The sequence below is a fragment of the Tauraco erythrolophus genome, chromosome 4 (assembly GCF_009769465.1).
Source record: "Tauraco erythrolophus isolate bTauEry1 chromosome 4, bTauEry1.pri, whole genome shotgun sequence".
Lineage (NCBI taxonomy): Eukaryota > Metazoa > Chordata > Aves > Musophagiformes > Musophagidae > Tauraco > Tauraco erythrolophus.
This window is the reverse complement of record NC_141468.1, coordinates 11,194,383-11,219,674: the sequence shown is the minus strand read 5'-3', so window position 1 is coordinate 11,219,674 and position 25,292 is coordinate 11,194,383. Positions and strand designations below refer to the sequence as shown.

Sequence of the window (25,292 nt, the reverse complement as noted above, 5' to 3'; positions counted from 1 at the left end):
AGACAGATAGGAGCAGCCTTACATTCATGTGCCCTGGTCCTCATGGGGGACTTCAACCACTCTGATATCTGTTGGAAGGACAACACAGCAGGGCATAGCCAATCTAGGAGGTTCCTGGAATGCACTGACAATAACTTCATTCTCCAAGTGGTAGAGGAACCAATGAGGAGAGGTGCTTTGATGGACCTTGTTCTCACCAACAAAGAAGGGCTGGTGGTGGGGAACGTGATGCTCAAGGGCAGCCTTGGCTGCAGTGACCATGAAATGGTGGAGTTCAAGATTCTTAGGGAAGCAAGAAGGGTGCTCAGCAAGCTCACTACAATGGATTTCAGGAGAGCAGACTTTGGCCTCTTCAGGGATCTCCTCACTAGAGTACAATGGGATGAAGCCCTAGAGGGAAGAGGGGCCCAAGAAAGCTGGCTAATATTCAAGGATCACCTCCTCCAAACTCAGGAGCGGTGCATTCCAACAAAGAGGAAGGCAGGTAGGAACACCAGGAGGCCTGCATGGATGAATAAGGAGCTCCTAGACCAACTCAGACGCAAAAAGATGGCCTACAGAGGGTAGAAGCAAGGACGGATAGCCTGGGAAGAATACAGAGTGATTGTCCGAGCAACCAGAGATCAGGTTAGGAAAGCTAAAGCCCTGATAGAGTTAAATCTGGCCAGGGACGTCAAGGGCAACAAGAAAAACTTCTATAAATATGTCAGTGATAAAAAGAGATCTAGGGAAAATGTAGGCCCTCTCCAGAAGGAAATGGGAGACCTGGCTACCCGGGATATGGAGAAGGCTGTGGTACTCAATGACTTCTTTGCCTCAGTCTTCACTGGCAAGAGCTCCAGCTGCACAGCCCAAGTCATGGAAGGCAAAGTCAGGGACTGGGAGAATGAAGAACTACCCACTGTAGGAGAAGATCAGGTTTGAGACCATCTAAGGAAACTGAAGGTGCACAAGTCCGTGGGACCTGATGAGGTGCATCCGCGGGTCCCGTGGGAACTGGCAGATAAAGTTGCTAAGCTGATATCCATCATATTTCAGAAGTCGTGGCAATCTGGTGAAGTTCCCACCAACTGGCAAAGGGGAAACAAAGTCCCCATCTTTAAAAAGGGAAAAAAGGAAGATCCAGGGAACTACAGGCCAGTCAGTCTCACCTCTGTGCCTGGCAAGATCACGGAGCAGATCCTCCTGGTGACTATGCTAAGGCACATAGAAAATAAGGGGCTATCACCAATATGACTTCACTAAGGGCAAATCCTGCCTGACTAATTTGGTGGCCTTCTAGGATGAGGTTACGGCATTGATGGATAAGTGAAGAGCAACTGACATTGTCTACCTGGACTTGTCCAAAGCATTTGATACTTTCCCACACGACATCCTTGTCTCGAAACTGGAGAGACATGGATTTGATGGATGGACTACTTGGTGGATAAGGAATTGGCTGGATGGTCGCTCTCAAAGAGTTGTGGTCAACAGCTCGATGTCCAAGTGGAGGCCAGTGACGAGTGGTGTTCCTCAGGGGTCAGTACTGGGGCCAGTGCTATTTAACATCTTTGTTGGAGACATGGACAGTGGGATTGAGTGCACCCTCAGCAAGTTTGCTGACTAAAACAAACTATGTGGTGTCGTGGACACGCTGGAGGGAAGGGATGTCATCCAGAGGGACCTTGACAGGCTGGAGAGATGGGCCTGTGAGAATCTAAAGAAGTTCAACAAGGCCAAGTGCAAGGTCCTGCACATGGGTCGGGGCAATCCCAAGCACAAATCCACAAGCTGGCCAGAGAACGGATTTAGAGCAGCCCTCAAGAGAAGGACTTGGGAGTGCCGGTGGATGAGAAGCTCAACATGAGCCTGCGATGTGCGCTGGCAGCCCAGAAAGCCAACTGTATCCTGGGCTGCATCCAAAGAAGCGTGGCCAGCAGGTCGAGGGAGGTGATTCTGCTCTTGTGAAACCCCACCTGGAATACTGCATTCAGCTCTGGAGTCTCCAACACAAGAAGGACATGGAGCTGCTGGAGTGAGTCCAGAGGAGGGCCACGAAGATGATCCGAGGGCTGGAGCACCTCTGCTATGAAGATGGCTGAGAGAGTTGGGGCTGTTCAGCCTGGAGAAGAGAAGGCTTCAGGGAGATCTTATTGCAGCCTTCCAGTACTTAAAGGGGTCCTACAGGAAAGCTGGAGAGAGACCTTTTACAAGGGTGTGTAGTGATAAGACAAGGGGTAACGGCTTTAATCTGAAAGAGGGCAGATTTAGATTAGATATAAGGAAGAAATTCTTCACTCAGAGGGTGGTGAGGCTGTAGAACAAGTTGCCCAGAGAAGTTGTGGCTGCCCCATTCCTGGAAGTGTTCAAGGCCAGGTTGGATGAGGCTTTAAGCAACCTGGTGTAGTGGAGGGTGTCCCTGCCCATGGCATGGGGGTTGGAACTAGATGATCTTTAAGGTCCCTTCCAACCCTAACCATTCTATGATTCTATGATTCTATGATTCTATGAAATAACAGTTCTTAGATCCTTACTACTCAATACTATACATGTGACATTCTGAAGTTGCTTCAGTAGTTGAAGCTCAATATAAAGGCAAGAAACTGGAAAGAAAGTAGAATTTTCCTGGCACAGGGTCACTGACTGTTCAAGACAAAACACTAGGCGAACCAAGAGAGATGTGCATGACTGAAGCTCCTAGTCAAAGGTACAGAAGAAACCACTGTCAAAGGATAAAAATGTTTCTACTGCAAATCACCTTTGCCTGATTGTGCAACAGTTCCCAGATTACCACTCACAGAGTACAGGAGTATTTGCAGTTTGTGTGTTGAACCCTTCAACAATCATTGTCACCTCTTTCATATCATAGAATCATAGAATGATTTGGTTTGAAAGGAACTTTAAGATCACCTAGTTTAAATCCATTGCCCCTTGTTCTATCACTACATGCCCTTGTAAAAAGTCCCTCTCCAGCTTTGCTGTAGGCCCCCTTTCAGGTACTGGAAAGCTGCTATAAAATCACTCCAGAGCCTTCTCTTCTCTCTAAATATCAGAGAACTCATTCTAAACTTTTAAAACAAGTGACTGGATATTTTATCATCTGGTTTCTCTTTTGGACCCTTGTCGGGGAAGTATCTATAAATGTTGTAATGCTTGCTTCCTTCCTTTCTAATTTTTTTTTAAGTTTAAGAAGTTCAAGAGAAAAATGCTTGTGAGGGAAAAATGGCAAAATATGTCTTTCTCTAATTCCTGTTAGATGACCTATGATGAGGTTATTTTTCACAGAAGTTACCTTTTAATAGAGACAAAGATATAAATTAAACTTGATCATGAAAGAAGGAAAGTCTCAGATGATCCAAGTTACAAAAAATTAATATTTAACCTGATCTCTGTCCTACATTGTTCCCAGTCTCAGTGTTTTCATTCAAAGTCACAATTTCTTGTGCAAAGGCAATAAAATTCACCTTAATTTTAATCCAGCAAGAAGTTCAATTCTAATTATAACCTCCTTCATGAATATTAAGCATCATATTTTAATCACAGTCCTCTTTTTTTATGAAATGATACAGATAACTACAAGAAAAGATTTTAATCTGCAGTAAACCCCATAGTTTCAGCCTGGCCAACCAAGACATCAAATTACAGATTTGTGCATAGGCAAAAGCATTTGCAAATCTCAGTAAATGTATCATGATTAGTCCTTCCTAATTTCTTTTATTTGTCCTTTTTCTTCTCTTTCTTATAACTTTCTGATTGAAGGCCCAAAATTAAGACCACTTGTCTCTGAATATCCTCATAAGGACTTATATTTCTGATATTTCGACCACTGGAGTTAAAAAAAAATCAAAACGCTAAATTTTTTAAACTGTGGAGATGCAGGAAGTTAGTTTAAGCAACATCTCAAACCCTTAGTCTTTTCTGAGTTATACCACAGTGAGTCTTTTGGCTTAAACAGTGTTATTCTAACCTAACTTAGCAGTAAGTAAAAGGAGAATGAATTTATTTTCTGAGTTTTAATTACTTAGAAGAAGGTGGCAATGCTTAGTTGTGCCTGTGCTGTCAGTTTGTTTCATGCCTTATTTTCCTTGAGAGAGCTAATCCATATATTACTCCTAGGCATCCCTTCAAGAGAAAGTGTGATACAGTTTGCAAGATAATTTCCTCCAGGGTCTATTCTGTACAGACATGATGGATGAGAATTTCACCAGGACTATTCAGAAAACTATAAAGGAAAATTTACAAGTCAAATGATTGCCAGTCACTTACAGAGGTCACACACTTTTCCTCCAAAATGTTATTAGAATGACCTCCTAGCCTGTTTTAAGGTTTGTGTGATATTTCAACTACTTTTCTCATAAATAAAGATTAAACTGTCTTAATTATGAAATACAATGTTAAGTGATGAAACTGTTAAAACCTAATTTCTTAGTTCATAATCTAGGCTGATGAACCACAAAGCTCAACTCAGACTCAGCTTAGACTACTCTGAATAGATGAAAACACAGTATTGTAAAATTTGCCTGTTAAAGATTGATGTTATCACACAGGTTGTGGTTTTTTTATTTTGTTTTGTCGGATTTTTTTTAGATCTGTAACTCACACAAATACATAGCATGATAAAAGGAAAACCCTGGAAGAGTTCATTAAAGACCATGTGAACAATGAATGCATATCATTAGTATATCATCTGGCAGAAGTTCTGTAATTATGTGTGCATAATCAGATTTTGAAAGAGTACAAATCTATTTCTTCTACTTGGGTGTGGAAATACAGCTACGGAAGCTTTACTAAAATATTCTACAATTTTTTGTCCAGGTTCAATCATTTATGCAGGGAGAGAGTTTCTCACTGTCCTGGTTTCAGCTGGGACAGAGTTAGTTCTAAACCGCAACACTCACTTACAGGACTTCATTTTACCACACTCAAAAGATGATGTTCAAAGGATCACTGGAAATGTCAGAAAATGAGCCTCAGATCCATGGCAGTACTATGTAGAGAAGTTTCTGGTATTCAGTACATGGACTAGATGGGAATTACTATTTTTTTTAAGTAAAAAACTCACTCTCTTGGAAGATGGTGAGTGGCGAGTCACTCTGTTCCTATACAAAGTCTGCAATTTTCTGACTGAAAAGCCTGACAACGAGGTCAAGCATAGACAATGACAGAAGCACTGTGAGTATTCATTCACTTCAAAAAAATACTGAATGAGCTAGGTCATGCTTACCAACATGTTCATCTTTCCTAAAAGAGACTGTGAGATGAACCTTGATGTCTGTAATCCTAGAGGAATGATATTTGGCATGTATATAGCATTTTCAAAATAAGAAGATCCAAAATTTCCTCATAGTGAACTATTTCATTTAAAATACTATATATATCTCTATATCTCTCTTCTACTAGAAGCAGTGGCAGCTTGGGATTACCTAGCAAATTTGCACTTTTGAAATATAATTATCCCCATGTATTTCTTTATTGGATAAATAGTTGGTAGGTTGAAAATACCATCTGGGATCTATTGGCTGAGCAGTTTCATAGGGCAGATAAACCAATCATGATCTACAACTGAATTAAGATATTAATCATGTGCTTTTAATTGTTACTTTCAATCCTTACATGGAACACAATTTTTTTTTTGTCTATAATGTCTGTAGTATTCCACAGTACGTCATAAGAGATCTTTAAAAAAAGGTATTGCACTTTCCGAAATGAATAGAGAAATTGGTTTGCATAAATCAATGAAGATCACAATATGTATCATAAAATTTACTGAAGTTTAAGAAGATGGAGTATTTCATCTGCGCAGGGCAGAATGTCCAGTGTAAGATAGCATGCAACAATGCATATCATAAAAATAACTGTAACACAGTGTCCAAGAGCAAAACTCTGAATTGTTTTATATTAAGTAGTATGAAAATACAGAGTATGACAAGATGATATGTTCAGAGAAACAATGATTATCATAGCAATATTCACAGTTATTTATATTGACCATTTGGTTGTGCCAGCAAAACAAATAGAACTGCTTTCCAATGTTTACTTATAACTTAACTGATACATTTTAATAGCACAAAAACTATTCCCAACAAAACATGAGCACATTTCTCAAGTGGGTTAACAATTAAAACAGGAACATATTTTTTCCTGGTGATTCCACTTACGTACATGCCTAAATTTTGGTGTCATACCTGAGCTGAATCTGAACCCTGTTGCTACAGGTTTGATTCAGCTGCCTGAAAAAGAGTTTCCATTGCCTTTTGAGAACCCTACCTTGCTTTGCCTCCAGCTACTGGTCTTAAAGATCTTGTTCCTGTAAGTCTCTTGCCAAGTTTGCCAGGCCTGTGTGAATGACTTGGACAACTAAAACATTTCAAGTAGCAGTAGATCCGCATGTTTAAGCAATTTAATTTATTCTGCACAGTTTCAAAGAGAGAAATCCACAGGCTACTTTTCATGGAAGTTATCAGTTAAGAGTATTTTAAAATGTAAAAATAGTACTATTATTAAAAGATTTTAAGTGTAACACTAAATCCTTATTTGCAAATGCGAACACAAATGTCAACTATGGGAGCTGTCTACGAATTAATGAAAAATGAGAATGAATATTTGCTTCCAGTTAATCACAGAGCTCATCTGGTCCACAACACATATAAGTGCACTACAGAAAAGTTATCATTTGATTTTCAAGACTTTAAGATTTTCATTCACTTTTGTTCATCTACGAAAAGAATACCACAATAATTTTATAATTCTCAATCTTGACTTCCTCTAAATTCCGAACCACTCCACAAGATAATTATAGATACATGCTTAAACTGAAATGCTTTTGAATTGTTTTCCAGTTTTTAGTTTAACTTATCATTTGAGATAGATTGGTTCCATCTTAGTCAGCTAGAAATCAGATACTAAAAACTAGAAGCTGTCCCAGCTTCTCTCAGTGGGGAGAAACAATGCTTTAGTAAGAACTACTCATTTTATCAGACTTGAAGTTGTGAATCTTAGAGTTCTGAAGTTAGGAGAGGCAAATTGCATCATAAGTGACAATTAGGGAGTTGCAGCTCTTGAGTTATCTGCAGATTTTGAAGATAAGCAGAAACATGCCTGTGGCTGGAAAAGTAGTTTTAGTGACCAAACGCTATATACGTATCTTTTAGAATGTTTCAAAAGGTGTTTTTTCAGTTGGGTTTGTTTGGGGTTTTTTTGAATGATAAAAATATTAAACTAAAACATTTTGTATGTGTAGGTTCTGAAATTTATGATCAAAACTCTTACCTACGGGGCAATTTATGATGAACAAAATAATGAAAAGCTATTTGTTTACAATTATCATTCTGTATAAAACACACCATGACAAAGTAAAAATGGAAAATTCCTGATTTCCCATTTTCATCCCACCATATCTCTTTTAAAAAATAGTTTGTTTTTCAAATACTTAAAATACCATTGAACAAATTGAAGTTTGATAAGCAGCTGAATTTGGATTTTTGTATGATGAGTACTATGTTCTGAAAGATTTAGTAGAATGCATATACACAGTTAAGGATTCAGAAAAGACAGTTTTACAGTTCTACTTTTAAATTCTTATTTGGTTTGTTCAAATCTGTGGAACATTACACCACTTTTACCTCAAATATAGCAACAGCAATTATTTCCCCATGTATACAGATTGTGGAAACCTGAAAAAATGTTGACTTTTTAAGGCTGAACTTAACACGAAGTTAACTTCAATTGTATATATGAATTTCCATTTATGAATTAATTAAAACCCCAAAGCTGCATTGAAATGCATTAAAATGATAAAAGTATTATTTTAATAATAAAATGAAGGTCATGATAATTAAGTTTTATATTTGAGGTCAACAGAAACACACTTGAAAGAAAATGTCTTATATGCAAAGGGAAATGGAATTTTCCTAACATATCCTTTAATACAAAACACTCTTAGTTTTCATGCAGTTATCCATTATTACACATGAAACAGATAATCTCATTGCTCATGAAACTTTGACAGCCATTCTGTCGGGCTCTTTCCAGCTCCCATATTACAACGTCTCTTTCTTTGGCAGCACCACATTCATACCAAAAAAATTCACTCAGGATTTCCCGATTAGAGAAGAGTTTCAGTACAGCCTAAGTGCAGCAGTCAAGCTTGATGTTCAGCTAATATTTTCCCTTAAACTTAATGTTTTGTCTAAACACCAAAATTAATAATTGCTTTATGAAACAAGTACTCTGAATTGTTATAAAAATAGAGCCTGACAGCCACTGAATATTTTCTTCTGATTTAATGGGTATCGAGTCAGCTCCATACTTTATAAATTTTATTCCAATACTATGACAAGCAATGAACATTGAAAGACAGATATTATTCATTGCAATCTTACTATTTAATTACTTTAAATAAACAGATAAGACACCATTCTCGTTTAAACTGAAGACTCTTTACATTGTTGTTATGTGTAAAGGGTCCTTAAAGCAAATGCAAGTGAGGATCTTAATCTACAATACAGAGCATCAGTTAACCTTTCATAGCATAACAAGTAAAAGAAACAAAGATATCGGTTCTATAAACATGGGATACCACTGTAGTGTTGTTTGTATTTCTTTTTACCTTCTGCATCGGTTAATCCTACTCCCGACTGCTTTACTGGTTCTTGTCCATTCTGGCTCATCTTCCCTCTGTTAAAAGATATGGTGGTGGTTGTCAATAAAATCATAAAGAGGTAAGATCTAAGAATATGATACACCCAAGCCAGTGAGGCTTGGTTCTCTACAAAAAGACAAACATCACAGGTATTTCTAAAAAAAAAACCAAAAAAGAGTATGTGATTGTATATATACATATATTTAATTTCAAGAAAATAAAGTGGACAATAGGTTTGTTGTTTGTTTTTGGTTTTTTTTTTTTTTCTATTGCTCTTTGGACAGATCACTTAAGAATACTATTTTTTTCTCTTTTGGAGGCAACTACAATCGTATCTTGCTAAGCCTGTATATTCTTATAGAATGGGGCCATCGGGTGCTGTCTGCTACCTGTCCCCCATCAGCCTGGGGTTCCGCAATCAGTCTGCATAGCTCTTCTCCTCTCTTTATCCTGTTATGGTGAACAGTGAAATATATAATAAGGAGTCACAGTTGATAATTGATCTACAATACCATCACCTCAAAGGTAAGGCATGTTTGTGGTCATTATCTTCTTTTAATGATTGCTTTTACATTACAGATTAGGTTTAGCAAACGAAACAATTCAGTTCTGAGACTTATATTAATCTTAGAATAAGGCGAGTGGAATAAACCATGCTCTGGAGGTCCCTATCTTTCTCCGCTGGATGTAGAAAGAACCTGGCTTACAATCTAGATGTTCATTTTTAGGCAATGAAAGTTAGGTAAAATGTATACTTGTTGCAAGCTCTAAGGCATGATTACAATCACCCTCAAAAACATATCTACTACTATCAGATGTTTGCGCTTCTATTTGTGTTTCTCTATTAAGACTCTGAAATGCTGTGAGAGAGAATATAAGGCATTATCTTCAGATGTATGTGATTCCTCTGGGGTTAAAGGGTCAGTGCTGTTCTTTATTACCAACAAGCCAGCTTCATGTATCACATCAGCAACAGAAGCTGTCCAAGTTCACGAGGAACTAAAAAATTAGTATAAAATGTCAGTTTTTAAAGTGATTTGATATTAAATTTTAACTTCTTCTGTGAGGTAATGCTTTATAAAACGTATTACAATTGATGCAAGAATTATTTGTCCCTAGGGTTAGATTCCTTACATATTGTTCAGTTGCTTTCATCTTTGCATTTAAAATTAATATAATTTTACAGATATTGAACTGATATAGATGGTTACACAATACAAAGGCATAGAGAATACAGTCACTATCATAGGTGATAACATGGGTATCTTTCAGGGTATTACAACTGTATAATAAGAGTCTCCCAAAGAGAAAGACTTCAGTAGATTTATTCAGCTGTATATAACTGTATATAACAATAAATTTCCCTTGATACTTATAACAATATTTGATATGGGCAAGTATTCTAATTAGTTACACGATCAAACAATTTCCATGGTGTCTATTTAATTCTTCTATTTTGCTTCATGACTAAATGTTTCTGTGATTAAAAGCATTTGGACTAGGGTAAAGAGTTTAGAACTTGGCCTGTCCAACACTATTCTATTGATAGATCAGAAAATTAATCTAAATAGGGAACTTATAACCAAAAATGTTTTTATATGCCAAGACACTCAAAATTATTACATCACTTAATATTACACATCCAAATTGTGAACTGTGGTCTTATAGATATGCTGAATTAGTGTAGAAGGTCAGAGTCCCTGATGTCATTATTAAGCCATTTTGAATGTAAATGTTGACTAGAATTTCAATCATTTGTATATTTAGATATATAATAACTTTTATCCAGAATTCAAAAAAGAAACAGTTATCTATTTTAAAACATTCTCCCCAGGGATGATCCCAAAGGTCTTTGATGGTCATCAGCAAATTTGTCATTCATTTTCATTACATTGGCATGTAGACCCCTTGAGACTAACATGAAAGAGAAAGCATTTCTTGTCTGTGTAAACGTCCTGTTTAACTTTTAAAGTCTCTGTCTAATATCAATGTATAAACATTTTACTTTAAAATACCATAATAAAAAAAAATATAGTCTAGCCCTTAACAGAAAATAAGCGGGCTGGCTATATTTTATTTAATTAAGTGAAATTCATGAGAACGAATTACTACAAGAGAAAAGCTGGAACCATTGAAACCTCTTCCTGCTTTTCAGTAGAAGTCGGGCTGATTTCAGGCTTAATAAGCTGGTGAATCTGTCGGCCAAATACCATGTAACTGTAGATATGTCACAAGAAAATACACAGTAAGTGATACTATTTGGACTCAAATTTAGCATACGTGAACTAAAAACTTCTATTGAGAGCTTCGTCTTGTGTTTCTGTGCACAAAGATTTTATGCATCTTTGCTTTTCTAAAAATATTATTATTATTTTTTTTGAGATTGTCAAATCCAAATAAGATGGTCTTTTTGCCACTGGGAAGTACAACTCATTTCAACCTAGAACAACATGAGTGAAAAATTCAGTAAGATTAAACGATTGGCACCCCAAACCACCTGGGCTCACGTTGTGCTCCTAGATTCTGAAAATGAGACTGAACTATTAGATTTTTATCCATTTTCTTTTTAGCCATTATAATAAGCTGTAGACAAATACTATTGGGCTTTATTTCAGAAAAGGATGAATACTTAGAAATGTCACAGTTCTAGAGAATGAATTTTGTCTTAGTTCAAGCTGTTTTAGGAAGATTATATCAAGCTCTTGCAACTAACAATTGAAGACTGCAGGGGAAAAGGAAAAACTTGTGTCCCAGAGAAAAACATGGAACAACTATTGCAGACACTGAATAAGTAATGACCACTTAGTAATTTTTTGAGAACAGTCAATCTATAAAAAATTCAGGCCCAAAACATTAAGTTGATCAGGAGCAATTATTTTTTCCTAAAAAAGAAATATAAATGAAATTGCTAAATGAAGATGTATACTGCCAAAGTCGAGAGGAAAAAAGTCCTGGCAAAAGTTTTCTCTGTGAAAAGTCATGTAAAATGACTGAAAATAAATAATTTTATAGGATCATTGCACTGATAGTAGCTTGGTAATTCCTACAGGGAGTCCCTCCGAAAAATTTTTATCAACCAAGAACTGAGAAATTCTACTCAAACTCTTTAAAACTTGGAGAAAGTTGATTTATATCCAGAATCTGAATTTCAGTTGCAGTAGCAACACCTATTTCTAGAAGATCAGTCTGAAAACTTAAACTAAGCATTCTCAGCCCTGCAAAAGTTGCACTTTTAAAACCTAACCCAAGCCCATCTCTTCACACTTGCATCAAAGGCTGAGACTAGCACCTCTCCTGTGTGACAGCAATAAATTCATGACGTTGAAGCAGAGATTTGATTGATTATTAATAATTCAGTGTTCAACAAAGTAGAATAAAATCACAAGCTCGGAAAAATTCTCTCCCATTAGTGGCTATTCTACTGTGCAACTCAAGATTGTGGAGCAAACTACGTAAGAAGATGACTGACAAGTGAAACGACTACACATAGTGCACAGAGGATATAGTATATCAAAGGAAAAGCCTTACATTCTTGGGATGGGAAATAGATTATTCTCTCCTGTGGCACTGCTGCTGCCGTCGCTATCCATGCTGTATCCACTGCCAAAACTACTGGCTGACGAGCCAGTGGAGACAGAACTTTCTGCAGGGCGGTGATTAGTAGACCTTGCTGTACAAAGCAGGAACAGTGCGTTACCAAAATTTTGTAAGACAGCAGTACCATCCATGTTAAGTAAAAATGTAATTTATCAAAATCACGCCTTGCAAACACTTTCAGTTTTTTACTTTGTATTTCAGCATTGTGTTATCATCTTTTGCAGATGATGTTTATTTTCACAGAGAATAAGGTGTTATAAACCAAACAGTATACCACCATTTTTTTTCTCCAGTCATTTTAATAGTTCAAATCAACAGCCTGAAGGAAAAAAAGGAATGAGTTAGATTGATTAACACTGCTTTTCTGATTAAAGCTACAGAAAAACAGTTATCCATCTGAAGCATTTCATATGGTAATCTTGTAAAAATGAAAGTCTCAGTGGGCTGTCTTCATATTCTTCATTAAAAATTCTTTGCATTTGGTGATTTTGAGAAGGAGAGGAAGCTGAAAGGAAATACAGGTACACCATTGATAGTCACAGAGTGTATGAAGACCTCCACCCCTCTTTAGACATCACACAGCTACTGTATTACATTTCTCAACTGCTCCTACTCATCTGGATCTCTCTTACTACATGCCTAGAATTTTAATGCACATATTTTGATGGGAGCTGCCCCAATCTTGTTTAAGACAGTTTGGTGCAGAAAATGTACGCCAGCATATGTTATTTTTACTTCAGATGCTTTAATTTGTGTTTTGGATATTATTGTACTACACAAACGAATCTTCTGGTATTCAGCCTTTAGCAAGTTGAGAAATATAAACAAAACAGAAGACAGTGATATTACATATAATAATACAGAAACAGTAGAGTAGCTATCCTCATGTTGAATAAAGCAATTGTCTGCTAATATTAATACAGATTTTTTGATTTTTTTCGTTAAATTCCTTCTACTAGAGCTACTATTGTAATTTTTCACCTATTCCAACTAAGTGTATATATTGAAGATTAAAAAATACTTCTTTTTAAAGTTATTTTTCTGTGAAGACTTAATGAAGTTTTATGTTATTTTGATGAACTACAAAACTAATGCAAGCAGTTAAAAGAGATTCTTCTTTAAACAAGAAATTGCTCAAATATCTAAATGGAAATGACTTCAAATAAGAGCCAGAGACTCAATGGTGTCTTGCCTTAAACTGGCAACCAATATTATTTATGTTTGACTAAATGAATAGTATTTTTGGTGAAGACTGCTGAATGCTGTCTGATGTGGGACCAGGAAGCTGAGTGTGACTACTCAAACACAATGCAAAAACAGATTAATAATTGAAACTAGAACAGAGGAATGAAGAAATTCACGTATCACCAATCCTTGGGCTAAACTGTGAGTTAAGACAGAACTCTTGCTCTGCAAAGTGATTCTTCACTGCTAAATCGAGCTGTCCCGTAACTCTTTTTTTCGAAAAAACTCTATTAGCTTCCTCTGTTTCACTATTGCCTACAGTCACAGAAGGAATCTGTCAGTCTAAATTATTTTCAGACAAAAATAATAATTAGCTCTATTTCATGATTTTATACATTGATCATAGGCTATTTTCTTATATGCTAATACTAATTAATAAACAGTAAAATCAGTGTTATTAACAGATATTCTCAGTATCTCATCTGAAGAAAAAACCACCCATGACTTTTCTAGCACAGCCAGCCAGAGCACTGCTCAGGCATTTGTGAGCAGTGGTTGCTCTATCACTTTCGGGTTGTGCTACTGCGGAGGAATTCCTAAGACTACGGTGACATTCAGGAAACTACTGTTAAGAAATGTCAGGCAAGAGAGAGATTTCAGAGAGGTGAACCTCTCCTTCATAGCACATGATTGCCAACTGCCCTCTATTCAACAGCTTGTACTGGGGCTATCTCACAGCTGTTACAAATTAATCCATCCAACTTTAGGTTGGGTTGGCTTTGATGAGGACAATCAGGAAAGTCACACACCTGCAAAACCCATGGAAGAAATGACAGTATTGTGCCAGCACAAAAAGCTCTCTTTAGTCCTTCCCTCAGGCACGAATTTGCTTAGTGTAGCATAGATCTCCACCACAACGTATATGGCTGAAAGGGTGGTTCGTATCTGGGCTCTTATTTTTGTTGTCTTTGCTGTAAAAGTTAGTGCCTGAAGTAATTTCTTATATCTTTACTGGTGGATTTCTAAAGCCAGTAAGAACCTAGAATTTAGTCCAGGCCAGAAAAGCTTGAATTAAGCCTGTATAAAGGGTTTAGAAGTTTTGCTACATCTATTTATAATCAAAACATGGTTGTTTCTTTTGAAGCAGCTGTATCCTGATGATGCATTCAGTATGCTGTATTTTTAGCTTCTCTACTGTTTTCACTAATTTACATCTTTTTCTATATTGATGGTTTTTCACATGAGATCTTTTGGCAAATGTTTATAATGGATCCAAGTTTAGATTCATGACTGGATTTTAAAAATTCTAAAGTTCAATGTTATTCTTTTTTTTTTTTTATCCCGTCATCTCTATGAAATTACTATATATCTATATTTTTACAGATAAATCTAGACCTTTAAGCTTCTGTTGCTGGTTATATAGGAAACTTCCAAGTGCTGAAATTGTGGGAATGCCTGCTGCCAGGTAATATTTTGTCTGAAAGTTAGAATAACCATGGTTAGGTTTGTACTCCAAGTAGAAAGTTAAAACTTGTTCCCTGCTCTCATATGCAAGGGACTAGTTTGTACATTCATTTGCAGTCTTGTCCTTTCTTTCTGAACAAATGTAGACGTTGCCTTAGGAACTTTAACAAGAAAGACTGAGGTCATGGTGGTACTCCTCTAGTCTTACTAGCCTATGTAAGGTCTGTGAAGTCCTGTGTCAGAGCAATTGCCACCTTTCTTGGCCAATTTAGTTTCAATCCACATAAAGGACAAGTAACTGAAGTGAGATTAGAGCAGGTTCACTTCTGAGTTATAGAGCTTCTGCTTACAGCTGCCTATGCTAGAAAATGCCTAAGTTCTCAGGTTTTGATACCAAAGTTCTGGTGGGATGCGCCTTGGTCTATAGAAAGTTGAATAGTTTTGTATGGACTCATTTTTTGAGGTCCAGAGGTTGGATACTCTCTTCTGGTATCACAGAGGTGCCTGATGCTACAAGGTGTATGTAGTCTTGCTTTGCCTAAATGTTCAACATGTATTTGAATAGGAGCATGGCAAAGTTGAGTGTCATCATTTGAACATTAAGTAGGCATGGTGTGCAAGAGTTATGTTTCAAAAAAAATGTTATGAAACAAAAACACAACACAACACCACCCCCCCCAACTTTTAGAAACTCATAGAAAGATTTGAAAACTCGCAGAAACTCTTAGGAAAAAAACATCTCATATGTAAGGTTTTGCTGCCAATTACATATGATGCTGAAATAATTTCAGTTTTAGAAGAAAGAAAAGACTCTTCAGACCTCAGCAGATGGAAGAGACTAAGCCTAACTGAAGATCATTACCCAGCATCATCATTTAGCCTCTTACTGGGAGAGAGGAGATATCCTTTCTCCCCTCCCGACCCTTCTCCATGAACTGTTTATGCAGTTTATCAGATGTTAGGTACAATTTAAGGATTGTAACTTCAATGATGTCTGGCTGTCCAGTCATTGGACTATGAAGAATAGAAATAGGGAATGAAAGTTTAAAACTCTAATATGAGCTACTTTCTCTGAAACAGTACAGTTTCCTGTTAGACAAAGCTATTGTTGTAGGTTTGATTTAATTTACATCTGTTAATCCTATTGTAGCTGGTAGTTCCCCAATGAGAAGAAATGTTCTCTTCTTTGAAGGTGCACAGCCATGTCATATTTAGTAGCTAGCAATGTGGTGTTAATGCTGCCTCTGAGAGACACTGTTTTACAGTCTGTTATACAGGCTGGCGTGAGCAAAAGTTTCAGTTCAATCGTTCTAGTGAATAATACATAAGTGAGTTGGAAGAGTTCTCGCTTGCTTACAGGAATTCTTTTAGATTCTAAGAAAGTTGATCATAATGCTATCCCTGGTGTAGGATCAGGGTTTTCCAAGAAAAAAAAATTATTAGCCAGATACTTTTTGTAGTCTGTATTGATCACAAGAAAAAAAAAAATTTCCTTTGACAGAATGAGATTTGTCCACATATTCCATTATGCCTTCTTGGAAAAGAATTGCTGATTAAAGAAAATTGAGGCTAGTACTGACCTTACCTTTTAGCTCCATTTTAAAAAAATTATTTTTAAAAATTGTTTTAAATATTACTTTTAGCACAATATTAGTTGAATGCATCTATGGCAAAAATATGGATTTGCTTATATTTTGACTTATGAACCCACTTAGAAAATCAGCTTTTAGAACGAAGGAAAACATGTAAGTCATGTCTTATTATAAATAAGATATCATTTTAAAACCAGTAAGAAAGGAAAGAATGGAAGCCATATAATTTCACTTAATCTTTCAGAAAAATCTGTTTTTACTACAGAGAAGATGCTTTTTAAAAACCTAACATAGGGAGATAGACAATTCACATAAGACCTATAGCCATGAACTGTCAAATCAGTCAGCAGCAAAATGGAAACAATCCAGCACTGTCAGCCACTCCAGCCATTCTTCTACAGTGAACGGACTTGGGTTTTTTTTTAAAGGCTTAATTTGAAAAATGAGACTATGCTATTCTGCAATTCCTGGATAAAAAACCAGACACAAACAAAACTTTCTCCTGGGGATTAAATTGTAGATGTTCTCCTTTTCGGCTATCTGTCTAGAAGCAGAAAAGCAACTGTCAAAATACATTGGGAAAGCTAGTTCTACTTGTAAACCAAATATGAGGAAGGAAAAGTGCTTTTGGGTATGCATTCAGGATTAAGTTTTGAGACTTGGCCACTAATTGCTTGAAAAAAATTGTTCTTTAAAACAAGTAGTCTTGTGAGAAACCCTGGGTAACAAAAAAGGGTTGATAGCATCATGCTGAGTCTTCTCAAAGAGATGCAAGCCCATGGGAGCAGATGAAATCACCCACCTGTTTTGGTTACTTATATGCTGACCAACAGACTGGGCATGTCACACACAGTGTCTTCTGGCAAAAGCTTGTCTACTCTTCCCTCTCAGTCACCTTGTTTTTTCAAGTGCTCCAACTTCAAACTGACTCCAAATGCTTATTTACCTGTTTTTTATGAAGGGTTTTCTCGCACTAAAAGCAAGCACGGCTCAGGCTTGCTCCGTAAGGGTCTGCACTGTAAAACTCTGTTGTAGGGACTGCTAGTTGCACCTTCTGTGAACTGGCAACAGAATGGAGATACATAATAAATGACTGGTGATGACAGAGATATGCCTCAGGTCAGTTTGGACAGTTTCTTTTCCCCACAGTTTCTCATACTGAACCGTACTTTAGACCATGGTCTCACCCATTTCAGCCACGTTTGTATGTTAGACATGTCTTTGGCTTCATGCTGAGCAGTGATATTTTGTGAAATTTCAACACACAGAGCAATTTACCATTTGATGTGAGTAAAGGCAGAACAGCACTTATCTTAAGCTGTGGTGATGGCATTTTTTTTACCCAGCAAAGCAATTCTGATGAAATAATTTTCTTCCACGTGTTCTGTAGGGTTAGGCAACCATCTAATAGACTTTTGAAATAAGACTTATCAAATCAAGAATCTGAGCAATTTCCCGAAATTACATGTCAGCTTAAAATGGTGGGAGAGTAAATAACAGGAATAGCCAAAGCAAAATGTGCCAGCTATTAGACTGAAACAAGACTCAAAAACCAGCCACAGATTATTGCTATCTGCAGAGTGGGGACAAACTGTTCTGGTTTTGATAATGATTCTTGGAAATGGGTTATTTGTAGCAGCAATATGAAGGCCCATTTAACTTGGAAATTAAGTGACTAGTGAAGCTAGGCATAAAACAGCTTTGGGCAATAAATTATTTAAAATGTGAAGGAAAGACTCTCAATTATTGTAGGAAATTAAAACATGACATTGCCTATTAAAAGTGTGAAAATGCATATAAAGTTTAAGGGACCCCAAATAAGCAGGTATTAAAATCCACAATCATATCCAATACAAATGATTTATAGAACCTAGGAATCAATTTCCTTTCACTCTACATTGCTGCTAATGCCAGTAAACAGAACTTAGTGATAAGGAAAATTCCTGTCAACTTTAATTTTTTACTGCTAAGTGCCTAGAAATTACACAGTGCTGGCTCACACTTGTATCATGGGTTTTACAGGGCTATCAGTATCTTGGTACATTCACCACTTCCCTTTTCTTTAACCTGTTATGCTGACACTTTAAGTGAACTTCTGTCAAAGTTGTTGGACCTGTTAAAGCAGGTATGCTGCCTTTTGAACAAAAGTGTTTTAAACCTAAGGTCTTCGAGAGGTGTAAGTTGACAGGCTTTGGGTACAATTGTGAAAGTGCTGACGCACAGTCTACCTCCTCTAGATATTCCAGCTAGCAGTACGAGCTCTGATAGTAGACCTCCCTCTGAACAGGAAAATCACTTGACACACAGCTATTTGGAAAGTCGTTTCCTCTTGGGATACCACAGAAAACCATTTGTATCATGACGGAAAATTCATAATGTAAAAGATAAAATGTTCTGTATGAGATGGGAGAAACAAACAGGCCCTGGGTATATGCATCAGATTTGGAGGTTTTCATAAAATGTTGTGATTTTAAATTCTCGGAGATTTGAGGTTGGAAAAAACCTTTCTATTACTGAGTAAAAACATATAGGAAAAATAGGCAGAAATTGCTGTACTAATATATTGTTTGTATTGCCTTTAAGTGCTTCCTTGCTCCTGCCTTCTAGTGAAATCTTTGTGGTACCAACAGGTATGTTTGGAACTTTAACTGAAGCACATGTTTTTTTTCTCTAGATCTTTAACATTTACTAACTAATTCAGGTCAAGAGCACAGCAGTGCTTTTCTCCTGGCAGGTTGTTTGGTTGTTTTTTTAATGTGTGCCAAGTAAAAGAGGAGGTGCATCATCATATGATGTTCAAGCAACAGTGTACTGACTTGTAGCCTCTCTTTCATGAGTATCTTTCATGAGTATCTGTTTGAAAGGACAGAAAAACGTATATGACTACAGCGGTGGTCAGGCTTAAGATTACCTACTTAGCTATTTAAATATCAATTTATTGTTCTCCAAAGATCCTAAGAAGAATCAAAATAATTTTCTAGAAATTCTCTTCTTTGATATTTAATAGCTTTGTTGTTGTTGACCATTTGATGTTCTGACGTAATAAAGAAATTATTTTTTTCATTATACAATCATTATACCTTTTGGGGCAACACTGGCACCTCTTCCTCTGCGAACAAGGATAAGCCCATTGAATTTTACCCATGAAGCAGGTATGTTGAACACTCATGTAGAGACCGCAGCTCCCTATAAAACTATGTACTTAAAAAAAAGACCAGTTATGTAGATAAATGCTGACTATATGGTCAACACTATTTTTTTACTATTATTTTGGTGCTCTGAACCTCATATTTCATCAGAAACTACACTTTCTATTCCAGTGAGACAGAGCTGGTGTACCTTTCTACTTCACACGGATGCTGACGGGAAATTTTGCTATTCCTTCTCATTCTTATTCACTTTATTGGATATTAAAACTAAAGCATGTAGATCACTCTTTTAAAACTATAAACTGGCTCTGAAAAAGCTTTTTATGTAATCAGTTCATAACTATATTGCAGAAAGACCTACTGGTTTACATGCACATATCCAGAGAACTGGTAATTATCATCAGAATTTCTGTAACTGTTTAAATATCTGAAGAACTCTAAAATAATTTATTATATTTAAAACCTGAGTGACCTACCAAGAAAATTCTATATAATAGAAAGATACTTCTGTGGTATAAATTACTGATTTAAAAGGAGACGGACTGATTTATGCTGCCTCTAAAACTGACTCATCTGGTGGATAAACTCTAATACACAGATTTATGTTGAAAGGAATAAGCTTTATTTTATTTGAATGTGTAATTGGCAAAGATTCAGATTTTTTATAAAAGTGAAATCAAATTAACTCAAACCTAGGCACTGCTCTCTCCCTCTGGCTTGGATCCCTCGCAACTTCCACCTTCAAAGTTTTGTCCCTGAAATTTTATTGTTCCTCTCTGAGGGGTGTGATAGAAATGTGTATTATGCAATTGGTTTCTTTGTAGATCATATTGTTATCTCTCACAGGCAACAAGGAAATTATACTTCAGGGTTTATTTTTAATTAAATGCTGTAGTTCTGTAATGGAGTTTACAAAGGTGCTGAACAAAGAGCAATGTTTTCTGTTGTAGCTTCATATTAATTTTAAAACAGATTGATTAAAATACATTTTTTTACTATTTAAAATGAATATAGAAATAGTCCAGTCCAATATACTTAAACTCATGCAAGTCCTTTTAATTCACAAAATATAATATGTATACCATGAGTGCTGGTTTTGTTTATGATTTCTTTTTCAATTCTCATTAGACATACATTTAATAACTGACAAAATACAACTGATAGAAAGGTCCCGGGAGTCAGAAGTAGAGAAAGATTTCCCTCAGGCATTCTAAGAATGACTAAGGGTTCCTATTTTGTTTTGTTTTGGTTTTTTTCCAAGTGTTGATTTAATTAAAGAAAAAAGAAAAGAAACTATTAAGACACTAGGTTAAAGGAGAAAATTCTTTCTGAGCATTCTCTTAGGTAGAGGAGGACTGATGATCACTCACAGAATTGAATTTTGCTCATCACCATTGTGGAAATCTTGTTAGGTTACTATCACCTTGTGTGCTTGGGGTGAAAAAACCCTCACAGTTATCCAAAAAGGTTCTCTGATAAATTCATAGAGAAACAGGTGTGGTTAAAAATAATAATAATGTTGTGGATTATCTGTAATGGCTTCCTTAAAAACGGCATTGAGATTTAGTGACAAAAAATTACTAACTTGCCAAGATGATTGTTCCAGTCCATAAAACCAGTTCATCATGGCTTCTTTTCCAGGTGCCAATAAAATAGGCTGTAATGGGGGTGGGTACCCCAACCATGTGGTACCACTGTAGGAATGGACTTGCAAACTGATGATGCCCTAATATTTATGGTTCAATATAGTTTTAACTTTCAGAATTTTTGAACTACAGAGGAAACCTCTCCTTCCTTCATCTCTTCTTCCTCCCACAAAGAACTCCATAAATTGAAAGCTGTTTCGAGTATCTTTGGTGCTTCTTCTATTCAAGGTCATAGTCTTCCTGTTTTGCTTACTTCACAAAGCTGCAATTAGCTAATCTTGCTTTTTAGTTCCTGCTGAAATGCATGAGATTCATTAACCTCAAAATGGTAATTATTGGCCTACCTCATATGAATAAATTAGGAAAAGTAGTTTGGGTAGAGTAAGAAGAAATCAAAACTTCTCACAGATCTGAAACCAGAATTGTAAACTTGGTGTAGGTGACCATATATCGTATGTATTTGTCAGAAGTAAAAAGACAAAAGTACTGTGTCTCTTCATAGTAACTCTAACCTCACTTATATATTAATGATACCAATGTGGGCTCTTATTCCCATAACTGTCTATGATGCTTCTAATATTTCTGAGCCAAATGTATATTGATACATATCCTTTTTGCAATTTTAAAAGTCAAGAAGCTAGCATAACAGTTCAGTGGCACGGGTACTTGAAGCCAACAGCCTAGCTATTTCCCTACCATAAAATTACATGGAAACGCTGATTCAACCTTTCAAGGCTTTAGCATTGCTTGTCTGTGCCAAAAGGTATCATAGGACTACAAGCCTTTATGATAAATCTCTACAGAAATGACATCTCAAAAGATCACAAGAGATAGAACATAGCAGAGTAGAGTAGAGTAGAATAGAATAGAATAGAATAGAATAGAATAGAATAGAATAGAATAGAATAGAATAATTTGAACCGGAAGGGACCTATAACAATCTAGTCCAATTGCCTGACCAATTCAGGGCTGACCAAAATTAAAGTATGTCGCCAAGGGCATTGTCCAAATGCCTCTAAAACACTGACAGGCATGGGGCCTTTAGTTTTCTATGGCATAAAACCCAGGAACAGGATGGGCCTTTCAGTCATCATGCCTGAATGAGTACCATGATATCTTCTGGCCTTTACCTGAACTCAGTGTCTGGAGTTGAACTGTAGAGTAAGACAATAGGTGTGTGGGTGGACGCACACTTTTGGAAGAGTTTAAATTTATTATGGAATTTATATTTATGGAAGAGTTTTTAAGGCTTTCATAAGAAATAATTGATTATTTTCTAAATATAATGTTTAAAATCACTTGTTAAATTTGCCCTTGTTAATTAACAACACACTAGTTCTCTTCATGACTCGTTGTCTTTATATTGTTTTAAGTATCATTCCCTCTTTCTCTCCTACAACATTCTCAGCCAGACTGTGTTGTCCACGGTGTGCGATGGTGTTGACAGAAAAACCTTCAATGAATCATCAGAACTTGGGAAGGGAGTACGGCACAAGAGATGATCTGGGAGTCCAGTCTGCAAGTTTATTGGAATAATTCCTCAGATTCCATGGAAATAAGCAAAATGTTTCAGAAGTCAAAAGAACAGTGCCAATTTGAACCAATTGAGACTCTGGCTCTTTATTTGTGATGAGGGGATAAATTGATGTTATGTGGTATTTAGGTTCGATGTATAGGTGCCTACAGATAGAAAATAATTTTTTAAGAGGCTGATAGGAAAGTTATCATGAAATTGAGCTATATATGGATCGAAACTCCTTTCCTTTCCACTGGCGGTTTGAAAATTGTCTACACTAATGACTTGTGACATAACAACTACTTTGGGAGAGGAAAAAGAAATTATTGCTGTCCCAAACAGAATTCCAGAAACTAAAATGTGCAATTAGTTTTTTGTCATGGTACAAGAAATGTTCAATCATGATTAAGCAGACCAAGTTGGATGCATGCTTTTTATTAGGCAGCAAAAGCAAAACTATACCATTTTCACTAGAAGTTTAAGTCCATCAGTGGAATGGAAGCACATGTTCACTGTTTTGTAATATTTCTTAGCATAATTTTTCATTATGGATTTATGCGCTGATGTGGAAAAATCAAGCAGAGTTCTTGATTCATGTTAACATTTACAGCACTTAATGAAGGGGTAAAATAAATACTTAAATATTGCAATGAATTAGTAGACATGGCAAGAAGGATTTGGGATGTGGCTGGTTTCTTAACCATGTCTTTCTGCTCACCTCCTTCAGGCTTGACTGGTCCATCAGACATCACTTTCCTGAGGGCTAGTTGGCTTTGGTCTTTGTTGTCATTGGCTGGTGGAGGCAGATTGTCAGACTGAGTTCTTTGAATAGGGAGGACTCCTGCTATGCTGTGTCTGTGCTGCTTCCTGGCATGATTAGACTGACCGCTTTTATGTGCTGCTGTGGCAGTGTGGGTGAAATGGAAACCCAGAGTATGTATCCTCAGATGGAACCAGCTTAAATGTTATTCATGCAAACAGAAGTGTTTTTTTCTGAATTTAAGTAAGTAGTGTTTTCAAACAGCAAAGAGACATCACATGCACAGCATTAAAGAGTATTAAAACTGGCTGTTTCTTTATTAATGATAGTGAAGACAAGGGAAATAATTTCACCCTAGTTTTTGCATTATACCATGGTAAATTTATGACAAATCAACAAATCCTGAAGACAAACACAATGATTCCACAGTCAGAGAGTTTTAATTTGCCATCAGCTAAACCCTCAACTAGCAATCGGATACTGCTCTGAAGTATTCTCTGGAGAGCAACCCTTTTGAATGGAAAAGTTTTAATTTATTAATCTATCTAATGTTGTCAGATTAAATCTATCTTGAGCCTTAATCAATCCATGGAATAAAAATTGCTAGAAAAATTCAATAGACTGTGACACCTGGCTTAGCTCTTAACTCCCTTTGACTTTGCTAACTTGATAACACTGTTGAAATCTGATGTTGTTAATGGCTTTGTGTGTTTAATGATTTTGCATTTAATGTGTTTAATGTTTCTGTCTATTGCTGTTCTGCAAATACTAACGTCACTAACATGATTTTATCTGAGATATTAAGATTGCCTTATATTCCCCATTCAAAAAAAAATTAGATATTTACAGTCATGTTTCAAAAATAGAAATTTCAGCCATGTAGTTAAAAAACTTTTCTCTTTAACTTTAAATCTTCTTATGTATATATAGTACTGTCCTTCCTGATTACTACTTATAGATATATCTCGTTGTTAATGTGCTCTCAGTACTTGTTGTGTGCAACTCGAAGAGCTGGCAGCTGGATCTCTGCAGGCTTTGATTATTTCATTGGCAGTTATTTAGTGACATCAAAACATCACCACACAATGGAATTCTCTGTGAGTCAAGCACAACCATGGAACATCATGGACCATGAGTGAAGAGACTGATGGAGAAACAGCCAGTTTCACTGCATCTATATAAATTAAAATAAATAAATAAATAAAAGACTTCTAAATACAATATATTGTAATTATATGTATTCACACACAGGCACACAAAGAAAGACATTGAACAGAGTGAGCACAGTGTGCCAAGAACAGAAAAAAAGTAGCTTAAAAGGGAAGGACAGCAGGGAAAAAGGCAACAGATGAACATTAAGCTGCCATGCTGAGGAATTTATTTGCGTCTTTTACTTGGTTGAAGGCGAAGCTGTTGGACAGCTGCTTCAGCAGCGGCGATGGCTGCCCCAGCGTCTTCAAGGTGGGTTTGAGTGACGCTGGTTTTGCTTTGGCTGCGGGATGGACCGTGAGAGCGTAGATGTCCTTCAGAGGAAGATTTGGAGCTCCCTGGACTGCTGTGGGATTTCTCAATGGTGGGCACTTGCATGTCTACCAAGAAAAGGGAGAAGCACAACTGCAGTGTTTATTAAAAACAAACAAATAATTTCATTTTCTTTCTCTTGACTGGCCTTTCTAGCTGTATTCCAGAACAAGGAACAAAGATTAATCTGTGCAATGCCATTCAAAGTCTCAGGATATATCATGATTAGGAATGTCTTATGA

The 25,292-nt window shown here is 36.5% G+C and overlaps 1 protein-coding gene across 2 annotated transcripts in view; it reads right to left on the bottom strand.

Moving 5' to 3' along the window:
* PCLO (piccolo presynaptic cytomatrix protein) overlaps window positions 1-25,292 on the bottom strand; it is a 401,981-nt gene that overhangs the window by 39,610 nt on the left and 337,079 nt on the right. For both annotated transcript variants that reach the window (XM_086610093.1, XM_086610095.1), the window contains exons 20-23: window positions 24,924-25,118; window positions 23,488-23,670; window positions 12,149-12,290; window positions 8,588-8,655 (exon numbers count right to left, since the gene is read on the bottom strand). In XM_086610093.1, coding sequence (XP_086466219.1) covers window positions 8,588-8,655; window positions 12,149-12,290; window positions 23,488-23,670; window positions 24,924-25,118 — 588 coding nt within the window. The remainder of the gene's footprint in view (window positions 1-8,587; window positions 8,656-12,148; window positions 12,291-23,487; window positions 23,671-24,923; window positions 25,119-25,292) is intronic.